The sequence below is a fragment of the Girardinichthys multiradiatus genome, chromosome 22 (genome assembly GCF_021462225.1).
Source record: "Girardinichthys multiradiatus isolate DD_20200921_A chromosome 22, DD_fGirMul_XY1, whole genome shotgun sequence".
Lineage (NCBI taxonomy): Eukaryota > Metazoa > Chordata > Actinopteri > Cyprinodontiformes > Goodeidae > Girardinichthys > Girardinichthys multiradiatus.
In genome coordinates this window covers 7,046,474-7,061,634 of record NC_061814.1, presented here as the reverse complement: position 1 = coordinate 7,061,634, position 15,161 = coordinate 7,046,474, and the positions used below count along the sequence as shown (strand labels likewise).

General features: G+C 41.1%; 1 protein-coding gene across 1 annotated transcript; it reads left to right on the top strand.

Annotated features, from left to right (window-relative positions):
• Positions 1–2,494: 2,494 nt before the first annotated feature.
• Positions 2,495–13,279, top strand: aprt (adenine phosphoribosyltransferase). Its single transcript, XM_047350868.1, has 5 exons — positions 2,495–2,666; positions 4,024–4,127; positions 6,369–6,502; positions 7,138–7,216; positions 12,655–13,279. Exons 1-5 carry the CDS (start codon positions 2,524–2,526, stop codon positions 12,792–12,794), a joined length of 600 nt encoding a protein of 199 aa, XP_047206824.1. The 5' UTR covers positions 2,495–2,523; the 3' UTR covers positions 12,795–13,279.
• The last annotated feature ends 1,882 nt before the right edge of the window (positions 13,280–15,161 follow it).

Genomic DNA, 15,161 nt, shown 5'->3' with positions numbered 1-15,161 from the left:
TAAGCCATTCTTCTTGCAGGATAGTGGCCAGGTCACTATGTGATACTGGTGGAGGAAAACGTTTTCTGACTCGCTCCTCCAAAACACCCCAAAGTGGCTCAATAATATTTAGATCTGGTGACTGTGCAGGCCATGGGAGATGTTCAACTTCACTTTCATGTTCATTAAACCAATCTTTCACCAGTCTTGCTGTGTGTATTGGTGCATTGTCATCTTGATACACGGCACCGCCTTCAGGATACAATGTTTGAACCATTGGATGCACATGGTCCTCAAGAATGGTTCGGTAGCCCATCTAGCACAAGTATTGGGCCAAGAGAATGCCATGATATGGCAGCCCAAACCATCACTGATCCACCCCCATGCTTCACTCTGGACATGCAACAGTCTGGGTGGTACGCTTCTTTGGGACTTTTCCACACCGTAACTCTCCTGGATGTGGGGAAAACAGTAAAGGTGGACTCATCAGAGAACAATACATGTTTCACATTGTCCACAGCCCAAGATTTGCGCTCCTTGTACCATTGAAACCGACGTTTGGCATTGGCATGCGTGACCAAAGGTTTGGCTATAGCAGCCCACCCGTGTATATTGACCCTGTGGAGCTCCTGACGGACAGTTCTGGTGGAAATAGGAGAGTTGAGGTGCACATTTAATTCTGCCGTGATTTGGGCAGCCGTGGTTTTATGTTTTTTGGATACAATCCGGGTTAGCACCCGAACATCCCTTTCAGACAGCTTCCTCTTGCGTCCACAGTTAATCCTGTTGGATGTGGTTCGTCCTTCTTGGTGGTGTGCTGACATTACCCTGGATACCGTGGCTCTTGATACATCACACAGACTTGCTGTCTTGGTCACAGATGCGCCAGCAAGACGTGCACCAACAATTTGTCCTCTTTTGAACTCTGGTATGTCACCCATAATGTTGTGTGCAATTCAATATTTTGAGCAAAACTGTGCTCTTACCCTGCTAATTGAACCTTCACACTCTGCTCTTACTGGTGCAATGTGCAATCAATGAAGACTGACTACCCGTCTGCTCCAATTTAGCCATGAAACCTCCCACACTAAAATAACAGGTGTTGGACAGTTTCATTGTCCAACCCCTGTATGTGTACATTCATGTACTATATAAACCAATTCGATTAATCAGTTTCTCTTTTAAACTGAATAATAATTGGCATATGTTTGCTCCTTAATTTCATTTGCAATGTGTCTATTATGTAAAAGTTTTCTTTAATCTTTTCAAATTCTCTCCTCATAAATCTTTCTTGCTCATATTTCTGACATTCCGACACAACTTGTTCATATTGTTTATTCCTCCCTACACAGGTCACATTTTCCTGTATTTTGTTTTTGTATTTAAACAAATTATAATTAAGTCCTGTATGTCCTAGTCTTAGTCTTGTTATTAAAATTCACCACATCATCTGGATTCCTGCTCTTCTTTTTCTTCTCTGTTCTGTTCTTCTTTTGCTTTTCTTTCTTTCTTTGATGTGGAAGAACATGCTTTTGGTCAGGTGACTGGAAAAACTAACACCCTGAACACAACATCCTGTTATGGATGTATGATTCTTTGGCCTTTTTCTAATCATCTCTTTGCTGCCCTAATTAAATATATCTGCCAACAATTTAAAGACCTTCACACCCTCATTCATTATGTTCTTTGCAAGGTCTGTAAGCAGAGATCCAGATCCAGATATTATTGTAGCAGGGAAAAGACTTTCAGTGGTTCATGATTATAAATATCTTGGTGTAATAATGGATTCACAACTTACTTTTAAAACCCAGGTTTAAAAGGTTTCTTACAATTGAATTCAATCTGAAGAATTTTAGACACGCCTAATGTGTATATGTGAGACTTCACATATACACTCATGATTCTGTCCACATATGAGTTATTATACAATCTTGGATGGTCTTGCCCCTCCTCCACTGAATAATTTCTTTAATAAAACTCAAAATTGGCCACAAGAGCTTTAATAAGAGCAGACGTTAAGACCTGTGTAGGAAAAGTGCATTTGGGCAGTCAGCCTTCTCTTAGGGCAGTTCATACCTAGAATGCTGTACCCACCAAACTGAGCAATATTACATCTTATAGGCAGTTCTTTAAATCCACAAACAGTGGTTGGTACTTAATCTGTGATCATATGTAGACTGGTTATTGTTGCAATCTGAACGTGTGTCTTTATTTATTTATTTATTTTGTTTTGGTATTTTGTAATTTAACAATTATACTTTTTATAGTTTTTATCTTGTTTTATCTCATAAACCTGCCAAAGCCGCCATCTGAAAAACAGCCTTCATGGCTGGCACATTTACAAGATACACTGTTCATGTTAATTAACATACGTTGTTCATTGTCTAAATTAACTAAACTGTAAAGCAGTTTAAGTTCCTGTAGACTGCAGGACGAGAGATGTAGTGAAAAAGTCTATCCAGAAGGGGGCGCCAGGGTACCCAAGCACACCCAAACTGCAGGGAAGAAAAAGAAAATGATTACAGCGCATGTCCATCTCACTACATGCAGAACCAGCTTCCTGACCAGACTGGGTCAGAGAGCAAAGATTCAGCAAAAATGGCAGACGGATGTGAAGGAAAACTGCAGCTGGTCCATAGACACATCCGAGCTTTCCCAGACTTTCCAAAGAAAGGGATCCTGTTCAGGTAGAACAATAGTCACTGTTATTCAGTAGTATTATTTGTAGTAGTATTTGTCCTTTCCTCATTAATCCAGTTTGAATTTACTTCCTATAACTGGTTGTGAGCAGACTGGTCTGTTCCACACCAGTTCAGTGTAAGGAGGCAGAGATCCAGCTGCTGAAGCTGCACAGACTGCAGACTCAGAGGAGACTTTCCCCACAGCAGGGGGCGCTGTCTGCTCTCTGTACCTCATTCTGTGTTCCTTTGGCCAAAGTTTTAGCACAAACAACTTCCCTTTCTCCCTGAGTCTGCACCAAGGTTTGTTACTGCAGAACTGCTATAACAACGATCCCTCTACAGAAAAAAGGAACATGCAGATTTTGTTGAGTCTCGTAAACATTTAAAGTCTTAATCCTCTTCTCCATCTCAGACTGGGTACAGGAACCAGTGCTCTGTCTGAGAGGGGTCAGTCTGACTACACAGAAAGACCGGAACAAAATGTTGCTAAAGGACATTTCAGATTATTTGCTGTGTGCAATAAATATGACATAACAATTAACTGAATAGTGTGGTGGGCATTTATATTCAATTCCTGCCGCAGGTGCTTTGGTGTCTCTACCAGCTTTGAACATTTACAGACTGTTTTTGCTCATTTTCCTGGCAAATTAGTCCAAGATCTGGATGGAGAGCATTTCTGAACATCAAATTGGAGTCGTGCAACAGATTCTTTATTTGATTTAATCAAGACTTTGATGTAAATTGTCCCATTGTATTTCTGGCTGTCTGTTTAGGGTCGCTGTCTTGTTGGAAGGTGAACCTCCCGCCCAGTCTCAAGTCTTCTGCAGCCTCTAACCGGTTCTATGCCAGGGTTGTCCTGGATTTAGCTCCATCCATCTTCCTTTCAATTCCGACCAGCTTCCCTGTATCTGCATGAGAGAATCATTTCCCCAGCATGATGCTGCCACCACCATGTTTTATGGTGGGAATGATGTGTCCAGGGTTATAGGCTCTGTTAGTTTTCTACCACTTGTCCTTTTAGCACGTAGGCCAAAAAAAAATAAAAAATCTGTTTTGGTCTCATCTGAGCAGAGCACCTTCTTCCATGGTTGCTAGGGGTATAAGAGAAAATGGGGCTTACTACAGCACAACAAACTTTTCAGATTCCTTCTACTTCAAAATTTTGCAGGTCTTGGTGTTGGTGTTTCATATAAAATCCCAATAAAAGATATTCAAGTCTGTGGTTGTAACATGAACACATGTAAAACAGTCAGTTATTTGAGATATGAGCCAGCATTTTAAATTTCTTATAATAAAAATGACTTTTGGCTCTGTGTTTGTTTGAAGACGCCTTGCAGTAACGTATCCTGTGTTAATGCCGCAGAGATATTTGTCCCATCCTGAAGAGTCCAGCTGCTCTTACAGCAGTCATTGACCTGTTTGAAGAACGTGTGAGGAGCCATCACCAGCAAGTGGATCTGATCGTAGGTAAGACAGAACAAAGCATGTGTGCCGGTCTCGTCCCCTAAGCTTACTTTGGAGTAAAAAGAAACATGGATATAAATCTCCCTGAAAGGCTTGTCTGAACGTGTGTTGTAGTTTATTTACGTTTCTTTGTGCTCCACTCCATGTTTTACTAGATAACTGGAATTTCTGGATTTCCAGTTGTATTAAAAGCGGTACTTTCTCTGAGGTTTGTCACCAGTGCTGACCCTTACTATAAGATTCTTACAGTATAATTCTCTGGAGTGAAAGTATAACAGGACTAATACAGCATGATCTGATTTAATGCTATTTAAAAAGGAAAATAAACAGTTATTTGTACGGTTGCTGAAACAGTTGTTTAAAATATGATCCACAAACTTCAGCAACAATATAGAATAAACAGCAAATAAATCAAACGACAGTTTTCATGTGCTTATTGAAGATTACACCGTTTTGCTTTGGATTGAGTCAAACTGGGAGTACCAATACTAGCTAGTGTTTAGACTGCCTGGTCTGGTAGCTAGCCTGCATGCAGCTGCTTATCAGTCAGCTGTATTTTTCAAGCAATGTTACCATGATGAGAGTGATGGTGGTGGTCATGGTGGTGTTTCTGCAGTTTCCACACCATGACTTTCAGAGTTTTCATCAAAACAGTCAGAGTTGTTTTTGTTGTAAATGAGGGGAAAGTGTAGCAGCCCTCTTTCAGCCAGCTGTCAGGCAGTGTGTAGTAACAGCTGTGGGAGAGGCATCACTGGGCTACTCTATGTTCCAGTCACATGCTCACTCCAGCAGTTCCTCTGGTACCCCATTAAAGGGAATTTGACCTGGTTTTATCTGTTTTTAAGCGGAAACGTTTAAACCTCGGCCTCTCCGGATACCAGTTACCCTCCCATGTCTTGTAGTGTGGAAAACAAAATATGGTGAAAGGTGCAGCACCAAGCTGGTTATTTGCACCCCTGATGGTTTGGATCAGTCACGCCTGGTACAGACAGCATCTGTTTATGAACATGTTCCTTTAGAAAACTGGATTATCTGATTGTTTCGCTCAAAATAGTTACCCTGGTGACTGAGCACAAACAACTAGGAGCTGTTTCAGTTGTTTCCCAACCTGTATTTTAAAAGTTTAGATTTCCAGATACAATGCAGCAGGTTGGCTGTAAGTCAGGAAACCTTTGCTTATTGTTGTGCTCAGTAACTATTAGCAATGCAAGCCAATATCCATGTGTTTCTCTGCATTTTCTACATTCAAACACTAAACCGAAAATGTTCATTCACAGATTTCATGCAGTACTTGTGGTGATGTTGGTTTTAATGAGACACAATCTGTCAGAGATGCATATAAACTGTCTATCAGTGCAGATTCCACAGGGTTTTAATCTTTAATAAAGTTGGATATTACCATGGAAAGTCAAACATTTCTCTCAGTGCTACGTTTAAAGTCCAAAATGGCTGCTGTTTATATGAAACGCAGCGAGAGCTGCAGAAACAAAATGGTTGTTGGCACTTCTGGCAGTCTGTATCTCACCATGGATATAAAACCTTCACTTGTCAACATATTCTTTTAGAGTTTGCAAGCATAAATGCTGAAAAAAGCATTATTATTTGCTTCTCTTACTAATAATAATTAACCTGGTGACTGAGTAAAGCTAGAAGCCTCCAACTGTTTTCTGGGCAGCTACTATTAGTAATAACAGCCAATAACAATGTTTATTTCTCTGTGTTTCACACAGTTAAAGAAAACTGAAACTGGACAATACTTTGTGCGACTGATTTAACTGAGCTACCAGCTGTTAGAAGTATGAAAAAAAGTCATAGTAAAAAGTTTACTATGTTCTACACACATGGCAGCCATATAGGATTTTGAGGTTGGGGCTGGAAAGAAATGTACTGCTTTTCCATTTGGAATCGGAGCTTAGGGAGACCTCATGTTGGCATCTTTGAATCAAACCCTCCTAACGGGTCTAAAACTAAAATGTAATGATAGCTGTTCTGTTTTCTTTCGGACTGTTTATAAAATCAGACTCAGTAATGTACAACATCTATTTCTAAACACATTCCTTTAGCGTCTGAAAGCCTAAAAGAAAACTTTTTCTCATCTTGAATTACGCATGGTAGTAACCCTGACGACAGAGCATACCATGGATAAGTTGGGGGTGATGTAATTCCCAGCTTCTGACGTCAGGACTGTAGTATTGGAATGGTACTGCCTTTCTGTTGCCCACCAGTTTGTATTTGTCTGTGCAGGTTTGGATGCACGTGGTTTCCTGTTTGGGCCTCTGCTTGCCCAGAGGCTGGGTGTCGGCTTTGTTCTGGTCAGGAAGAAAGGAAAGCTGCCTGGACCTACTATCTGTGTGCAGTATGATTTGGAGTATGGCACGGTAAAGAAAGCTTCTATCACACCTCAGTACCATGCTCCAACTACAGGAGTAAAGTTCTACTTGGTTTTGCTGTTGTGTTTCATCACAAAGAAACCAAAAATAAAAAACGTTTCTCCTTAAGAACAGAAAGGAGATCATGTTGTGCTGTGTGTTGTTAATTCTAACGAAAAGGAATATCCTCAACTCAGTTCCTGTTATCCAAAGAAAAGCCTAGAACCTAGAAGGTGGACATGATGCTTGGAGCTGTAGCTGATGTGAAGAAACATTAGCAGAGTTGGTGAATCGCCAGTGTGATCCAGAAGATATCTGAGTGCATCATGTCAAGACTTTAAGGATAAATTAGTGCTGAACTGGTTCTGTTTATCCTGACTCTTGCTTGAAGTTATGATGCCATGCTTCCTACAATGCTGTGAAACGAGGCGTGCTTGGTTACCGTGGGCAGCACAGAGCTCCCGTTGATCCGAAGGAATCAGACTCTTGAGTGGGAGCTGTGAGAGAAAAGAGCCAAGCTCTTGTCTTGACTGGGTCAAAGGTTATTTGCACTAAGGGGGTGGGTAGAAGATAGATGAAGAAGCTTCTTCTTTAATGAGTATCCCAGCCATAATTGGTCTGAGTGTGTATTCCTGTTCCATCAGGCAGAAGCAGAGATCCAGGAGGATGCAGTGGCTCCTGGGCAGAAGGTTCTGATTATTGATGATCTTTTAGCTACAGGAGGTAAGATTCATATTTTGTGTTCTCATTCTGTCAGGAATGTTACACATATACACATCTAATATTTTATAAAAATAACTTCAAACAGAAGACATAATGAAGTTTTTAAGGGGAACTATCGAGATCATTTTTCAGGTTTATCCCAAACATTATGGAAACATCACTCAAAGGTGCATCATCCAGTTTCCCGAATGGTCGCCATGTTCTACAATAGAAATGTAGGCAAACTCTAATAATTCACATCTCAGTTAAAGCTTTAGATTTCAGTCAAAAGCTCTCTATTTTAAATTTGACACCAGTAGGCCCTCACTGGCTGCAGGTTTATGGTAAAACTCCAACAGATTAAACTCCTATGATGTAGCTACCTGACTCATGTTTACAGGTCGTAGCCTTAAAGCTTCTCTTCAGAGATTTGTGACTTCCTTTATGATCGCTTCCTCACCATTGTTTTGGGCACACGTTGCAGTTAAAAGGAAGTCAATGGAAACCGATTATGGTCTGGTTTTCATGAAGGACCAGGAGCTGAGATGATGCGTTAACAGGCCATAATATTTGATTTGAGTAGTTTTCTCTGAAAACGTCTCCACTTTACGGCCGTAAAGAGAAAGTATGCAAAAGTTTTCAACCCTTTTCATGTTATGACCAGAGACTTCGGTGTATTTCATCAGGATTTTATGCGATAGAAGGAAGAAGCTGATCATATATACATGAGATGTAGGCCTGAATAAGCTTCTGATGAACATCCAAGCAGGATCAAAATGCTGTTAATAAATGCTGTGAAGATTAAAGATTAACCCTTCTCTGCATGAAGGTTTTATGTGATGGACCGACACAAAGTGGTGTATAATTGTGACATGAGTCGAAAGAAAAGCATCCTCACAGCATAATGCTGCCACTACCATGTTTTACTGTGGACTGTGTTTAGTGTGTGTTTTCTCACACACAGTGTTTTCCATGTAGTCTAAAATGTCCACGTTTGGTCTCCTCTGAGCAGAAGAACTTCCTCCACATGTTTGATGTTTCTACAAACCCGTGGTTTGTGTAATACTGGCTTTTTTAAAACGTTTTCTTTCTTCTTGGCACTCTTCCAGCCTCGTAGGGTTCAGTAGCTGTCCTGTGGACAGATTATCCCACTTGAGCTATGGATCTCTGCTGCTCCTCAAGAGTTAACATAGGCATCTGCTTCTCTGATTAATGCTGTTCTTGCCCAGTCTGTCAGTTTAGGTGGATGTCTGTAGCTTGGTAGGCCTGCAGTAGTGCTGAACAATAACTGGAAAATACACTGCTCAAAAAAATAAAGGGAACCCTTAAACAACACAATATAACTCCAAGTAAATCAAACTTCTGTGAATTCAAACTGTCTACTTAGGAAGCAACACTGATTGACAATCAATTTCACATGCTGTTGTGCAAATGGAATAGACAACAGGGGGAAATCTTTGGCGATTAGCAAGACACACTCAATAAAGGAGTGGTTCAGCAGGTGGGGACCACAGACCACTTCTCAGTACCTATGCTTTCTGGCTGATGTTTTGGTCACTTTTGAATGTTGGTGGTGCTTTCACACTTGTGGTAGAATGAGACGGACTCTACAACCCACACAAGTGGCTCAGGTAGTGCAGCTCATCCAGGATCAATGCGAGCTGTGGCAAGAAGGTTTGCTGTGTCTGTCAGCGTAGTGTCCAGAGCCTGGAGGCGCTACCAGGAGACAGGCCAGTACACCAGGAGACGTGAAGGAGGCCGTAGGAGGTCAACAACCCAGCAGCAGGACTGGGTTTTTGTGTAAAGAGGAACAGGAGGAGCACTGCCAGAGCCCTGCAAAATGACCTCCAGCAGGCCACAAATGTGCATGTGTCTGCACAAACGGTTAGAAACCGACTCCATGAGGATGGCATGAGGGCCCGATTTCCACAAATAGGGGTTGTGCTCACAGCCCAACACCGTGCAGGACGCTTGGCATTTGCCAGAGAACACCTGGTTTGGCAAATTCGCCACTGGCGCCCTGTGCTCTTCACAGATGAAAGCAGGTTCACACTGAGCACATGTGACAGACGTGACAGAGTCTGGAGACACCGTGGAGAGCGATCTGCTGCCTGCAACATCCTTCAGCATGACCGGTTTGGCAATGGGTCAGTAATGGTGTGGGGCGGCATTTCTTTGGAGGGCCGCATGGCCCTCCATGTGCTCGCCAGAGGTAGCCTGACTGCCATTAGGTACCGAGATGAGATCCTCAGACCCCTTGTGAGACCATATGCTGGTGCAGTTGGCCCTGGGTTCCTCCTAATGCAGGACAATGCTAGACCTCATGTGGCTGGAGTGTGTCAGCAGTTCCTGCAAGATGAAGACATTGAAGCTATGGACTGGCCCACCCGTTCCCCAGACCTGAATCCGATCAGAGCACATCTGGGACATCATGTCTCGCTCCATCCACCAACGTCACGTTGCACCACAGACTGTCCAGAAGTTGGCGGACGTTTTAGTCCAGGTCTGGGAGGAGATCCCTCAGGAGACCATCCGCCGTCTCATCAGGAGCACGCCCAGGCGTTGTAGGGAGGTCATACAGTCACGTGGAGGCCACACACAATACTGAGCCTCATTTTGACTTGTTTTAAGTCAAGTCAACTCAAGTTTATTTATATAGCGCTTTTCAGCAACAAGGCCCCCAAAGCGCTGCACTTGAAGAAAAACACCACAATGATACAGACACAGAAAAACAAATCAAATTACACTAATAATCCTTGGGAGTAATAATAATTAATACTCCTTCCGGGTTTACTGGTAGAAATTGGTTCCAAGCCACTCTTAATAATAAAGCATCTTATGCTAAAAGAAGATGATAATATTGATAGTCTCATCATTCCACTGAATTCTAACTAGTGAAGCTGAGTCACTGGTACAAAACACCTTTAATCCACATTTGGTAGTGCTAATAATATATTGCTTTTACTGGTACTGAAGTTGAACTAAGTAATAACAGTCCATTGTAGTCTAACTAAGAAAGCTGGGTCATTGGTGTAAGAGCAGCTAAAGTCCAAATTACTAATAATGTTTGGTTTTCGCTGGTAATCCTTCTGATAAAACAAAAAATCTATGAAAAAGTAATGAAATCACACAATTAGGTGCAGGGCCAAGCAACACAAGAAGAAAAGATTTTGCAAGAGTGCGGTGGAATCCTGGGGTGCGAATAAATAACTGAGTGTGTGCAAGAATTAGACGGTCAACACAGATAGAGCGCCATTGTCCTTGAGGAGAGAGATGGAAGTTTTCTCAATCGGCCGCAAAGTCTTATCTGGGTCACAGCTGTTTGGGGGTTCTGGGAAACAGCGCCATGTTTACATAACATCCAGGAGATATTTTGTCGACAGCCACTTAGCAGAAGTTGCCACGGCCAAGATGGGGCACCAGATTTAGAAAAACAATAAGTGTTCTGGTTCAAGCAGTTGTGTGGATTTCCAACCACTTTAAGAGCTTTTACTGTTATCTCTCAATTGCGAATCCAAATATCCAAATTTCTGGGACTTTCCGGCAGTTCTGGAGCGAACAACCTTCTCCATGATTAAATCCTTTCACCTCTGAGTCCAAAAGCCGCTTCCAGGCTACGATTTTGTTCAAGAACCGTGTCCAACTTGCGGCTTACCTCTCTTAACAATTCAGTCTGAGCATTGATCGCTCTGCAGATTCATCCAGCATCGCAGGCAGCTTTGGGATGCTTTGAACAGCAGCCCACATTTTGCTACTCACTCGATAAGTCAGGTAACTGCCGGCTCCAAAAAGCTGAAATCCTGTTATCAAAAATCCAAATATATAAACGTCTTCTGCGTCCTCAACCGACATTGTAGTCAAGCACACAATCTTCCACGGTTGCCAGGAATCCATTGTGTATACAGAGAAGAAAGTACCGGCTGGGCAAGAGGGTTCTCCTTTACCCTGTCTTCCTGTGGAACAAATGTGACCAATTGCATTGAGAGACAAGCTAACCAAATCCATAATTTGCAAGTTTGGAAGATATGTAAAGTGAGGCTCTGAGAAAAACACAGACAAAAGCAGATGCAGAAGCAGGCAAGAGGAAGGGAGAGAAAACGCGTGCGTCCTCCACCGAGAGCAGAGCAAGCAAAAAAAAAGGACATGAAGGACATTACATCAAAGTCAGAAAACGCCACTAAAAAACTATAAAAGCTATAAAAATCTGAATCAAAAACAGGAATAAAAATTAGAATAGACTGTACTGTAAAGAAAACCCAAATCATAAAAGAGGAGTACTTTTCATTTACCACAATGGCATACCCAGAATAAATTAAATATGCAACATAGTGACTGGAAACCCACAAAATGCCAGTTTCTGGCGGTGCTTAAGAAAAAGAACAACTGACCATTCACAGAAAAACTATAAAACAATAACATGGATGTAAACACTTATTGAGTTTGTTGGGAGCAGCGATGTTATTTCCATGTTTGTTATAGTGATTCATTTCACATAGAGTAAAATATTTCTGCCTTTATTTCTTGTTATTTAAATGATCATGGCTTACAGAGAACAAAAACCCAAAATTCAGTGTCTCAGAAATTTGAATATTGTGTAAAAGTTCAATATTAGAATCAGCTAATGACCTCCGAACACCTGCAGAGTTTCCTGAGCCTCTAAATGGTCTCAGTCTGGGTCAGTTAGGCTACACTAACATGGATAAGACCGTCACTGACACCCTCCACCAGGATAAGCCACACAAGATCATTGCCACAGCTTTGACAAGGTTGTCAAGCCAAATCCATTCATGAATTTGGAGGAGCTTCACAAGGAGAGGACTGAGGATGGAGCCAGTGCATCAAGTGCTAAGGAAAACGGTAAAACTGCTAGAACGGCCCAGTCAGTTCAACTTGTGTCTCATTGAAAATCCATGGAAAGACCTGAAGATCAGAGTTAATAGAAAGGACCTCTAGAACCTTCAAGATTTAAAGATGGTTTGTGTGAAAGAATGGATGAAAATCACACCTGAGCAACGCACGTGCTTAGTTTCTACATACAAAAGATATTTTGAAGTTGTTACTACCATTAAAGGCTTTGTAGAAAGTATTTCATAAAAATCTATAGGTACTGTTTCACTTGTTCTATAGGAATAGAACAGGTAAAATTTTTTACCTGTTCTTTTTTACTCATAACTTTGTTTGTGGACTAATTTATATAATTTTTAACCTGGCGTGAACTCATTGTCAATAGAGACAATCGAAATAAATATACTGAGAAAAGCATTATGTTCAGTATTTATTTAATCTTTTCTATAAGCAGGAGATGATTTAAAAAAACAAAATAAATAAATGCAAAAGGTACCAATGAGTTCTATCACTCCTTGCCCCGTCATCAGGATTCAGGCCAGTCACCGACAGACTTCTGGGATGTTTCAACTGATTTCCATTGGTATGAATGTGTGTGTGTGTGTCTGTTACAGGGACGCTGTATGCAGCTTGTGAGCTAATGAAGAAGCAGCAGGCTCAGATTCAGGGCTGCATGGTGATCATTGAACTCAAAGACCTGAATGGAGCTGATCGTCTGAAACCACACAGCGTGTTCTCCCTCCTTCAGTACTGAGGACCACTGCAGCCTCAGCCTGGTTTACAAGGACCCGGTACATCTCCTGATAATTACTGGCAGGAAGACAAGTAAGCCTCCAGGAACAAATCAAAGTATCAGTATAGCAGGACACATAAGTGGAACTAGTAATCCGTAAAGTCTGTACATTTCAGTTTTTATAACTATTCCCAATTCCTCTTTTTCTTTTGGACCAAATCCTTCTTTGTTCATGTGAGATTTTATTCCGTTCAAGATGCTGTATCTTCTTTCTTCTTCTTGTCACACGTCTCTGCTGTTGCCTCTGCCTGACATGTGTCAAGTACCAGAAGAAAACCGTTTTTTAATCTATAGGATATAAAAGAAGATGTTTGAAAATGACTTGATTTCAGGCCTAACCCATGCTTACCATGTAATGTCACCAAATAAATTCTGTATTATTTGAGCCCTGGTTCATTTAATTTTTTTAAATAAATCTGTATTTTGGAGATGTTTCTCATATCAAACTCATGTTTTTTTTTTTCATCTTATCTTGCAATAGCCAGTTTTGGCCTAAATGACTGATGTGGTTTATGGGTTCACAAACTCACAGAGATGCACCGATCGGACCATTTTTTGTTAAGAATTGTAATATAAGAAAAGTATTTAATTTTTTTTGCCTCTAGACTCTATTCCCTTTGAGAGATAAGTTATCCACAGTGATGAAAACAGCAGGTCCCTTGTCACTGTATTTCTTTAAAACAAGCTTCGTTGTTCTTTTCTTCTTGATCTTTCTGCTGCCTGTTGGACGCCACCCTCTGAGTGAGGTTATTATTGTCCCTGTTGGCATGGACAGGGAACGTCCGCAGAGACCCTAGTAAGCATGTATTTATGAGAAAAATGACATCACACAGGCTTTGTGGTCGCGCAGACAGTAGAACGACTGGGAGGTATGAGTTAAACTTAAACAGTCTTGCTCTCTCTCATTCTCTCTCAGCCCGATTGAGCTGAAAACATCTCTCTTCCTCTGACTTTATTTTAAACACCCCACTGATATTGACAATTAATAATCTTTAGTCCTCTTCACTCAGAAACAGCATCCACAGTGGAGTCTGGTTGTCAGTTGGACTCGGTAGTGCCTGGTAGGTATGGTACAGTCACTGATTGGAAAAGGCAGAAAAAGAAAATATATTTTACATCAGCTTACCACCTCACAGCAATAACACATGTACAGACTTTAGGCTGTAAAAAGGTGTGCTCAACTCCTGGACCCAACAGCACCAAGCATCCCTACCTTACTTTTTGCCAGATAGGGTCAGGATTCCAGCGCTGGCTCTGCCCCATGCTGACACACAACTGCTTTTTTAAGGCTGTCTTGTATTGCTGTAAGAAACTGTTCACCTTTGGGCTCAGGTGCAGAATCACATGAAGAATCCTGGACAAGCCCCCAAGAAACTGGTGTAAGGAAAAACACAGCCTTCATAATGTGTTGTCATGCTCACAGATGTGGCAAAGAATTGCAATTAATCGCTTTTAGGGTGCATTTGAAGCTCACTCAGCATGTTACAGAGATGTTTTATAGAGACCCGTCTTCCAAAAGCTATTTGATATTTTGCATATTTCTAACTTTTTGAATTTCAAAACAAACAGAACAAACACCTGTGCAACTCAGCTAATCTGAAAGGTATTAGCTGTTGTATTAGCTATTTTACAACATGGTTATTTTCAGTAATGTAATCTATGTAACAGTTTGTTATTTAACTCCAATAAGGATGTGTGATGTTGAAATGTTTTATAAAGCTAATGACTCAGTTTTCCTAGCTGAAATAATCTTCCACTTTAAACAAGACACCGGCTATCTGCAAAAGCCAGAATCCAAAACATACAGTGAATAAGCTTTTATGGTGTCATGGTTTTATTACAGGATGCAGGATGTGCCATCTAAAAGTTTCAAACTTCAGCCGAGATGAGTTTTGAACATAGTTGTGTGCGTACACACCGATGCAGTGTGTATATATGGAGATGTAAACTATTCCATTAATTTGGGGAAGAAAAGCTTTATCACCCATAAGTAGCTGAAGAACCCTTAGTGGTTCTCCTGTGGGATCCAGGTCACTATTTTAAACTTTAAAAGTAAGCAATAAATGATGAAATCAATCTGCAAACAGGAGCAGCAGTGTTCCAGACACATTAATTTCACTGCAGAGATGACTGATCTGAACTAAGGTACAATGTTACAACAGTCAAGGTGTGTAAGAAATGTTTGATTAACCTTTTAAAAGGTTTGACAGAAAGAAGAGTTAAAAAGGTTTCATTGATAAGTTCCTCAGAGACTGTGTAAAATAGTACTTTTGTTTGTTGTCCCAACCATGGTGCAGTTTTCATTCTGTGCCTTTTACAGAGTCCTGC

Excerpts from the sequence above, each read along its gene's own strand:
- aprt (XM_047350868.1), top strand. The coding sequence starts at position 2,524 with ATGCAGAACCAGCTTCCTGACCAGACTGGGTCAGAGAGCAAAGATTCA. Across the intron at positions 4,128-6,368 it reads GCAAGTGGATCTGATCGTAG|GTTTGGATGCACGTGGTTTC; the intron begins GTAAGACAGAAC and ends TTGTCTGTGCAG. Across the intron at positions 7,217-12,654 it reads TGATCTTTTAGCTACAGGAG|GGACGCTGTATGCAGCTTGT; the intron begins GTAAGATTCATA and ends TGTCTGTTACAG.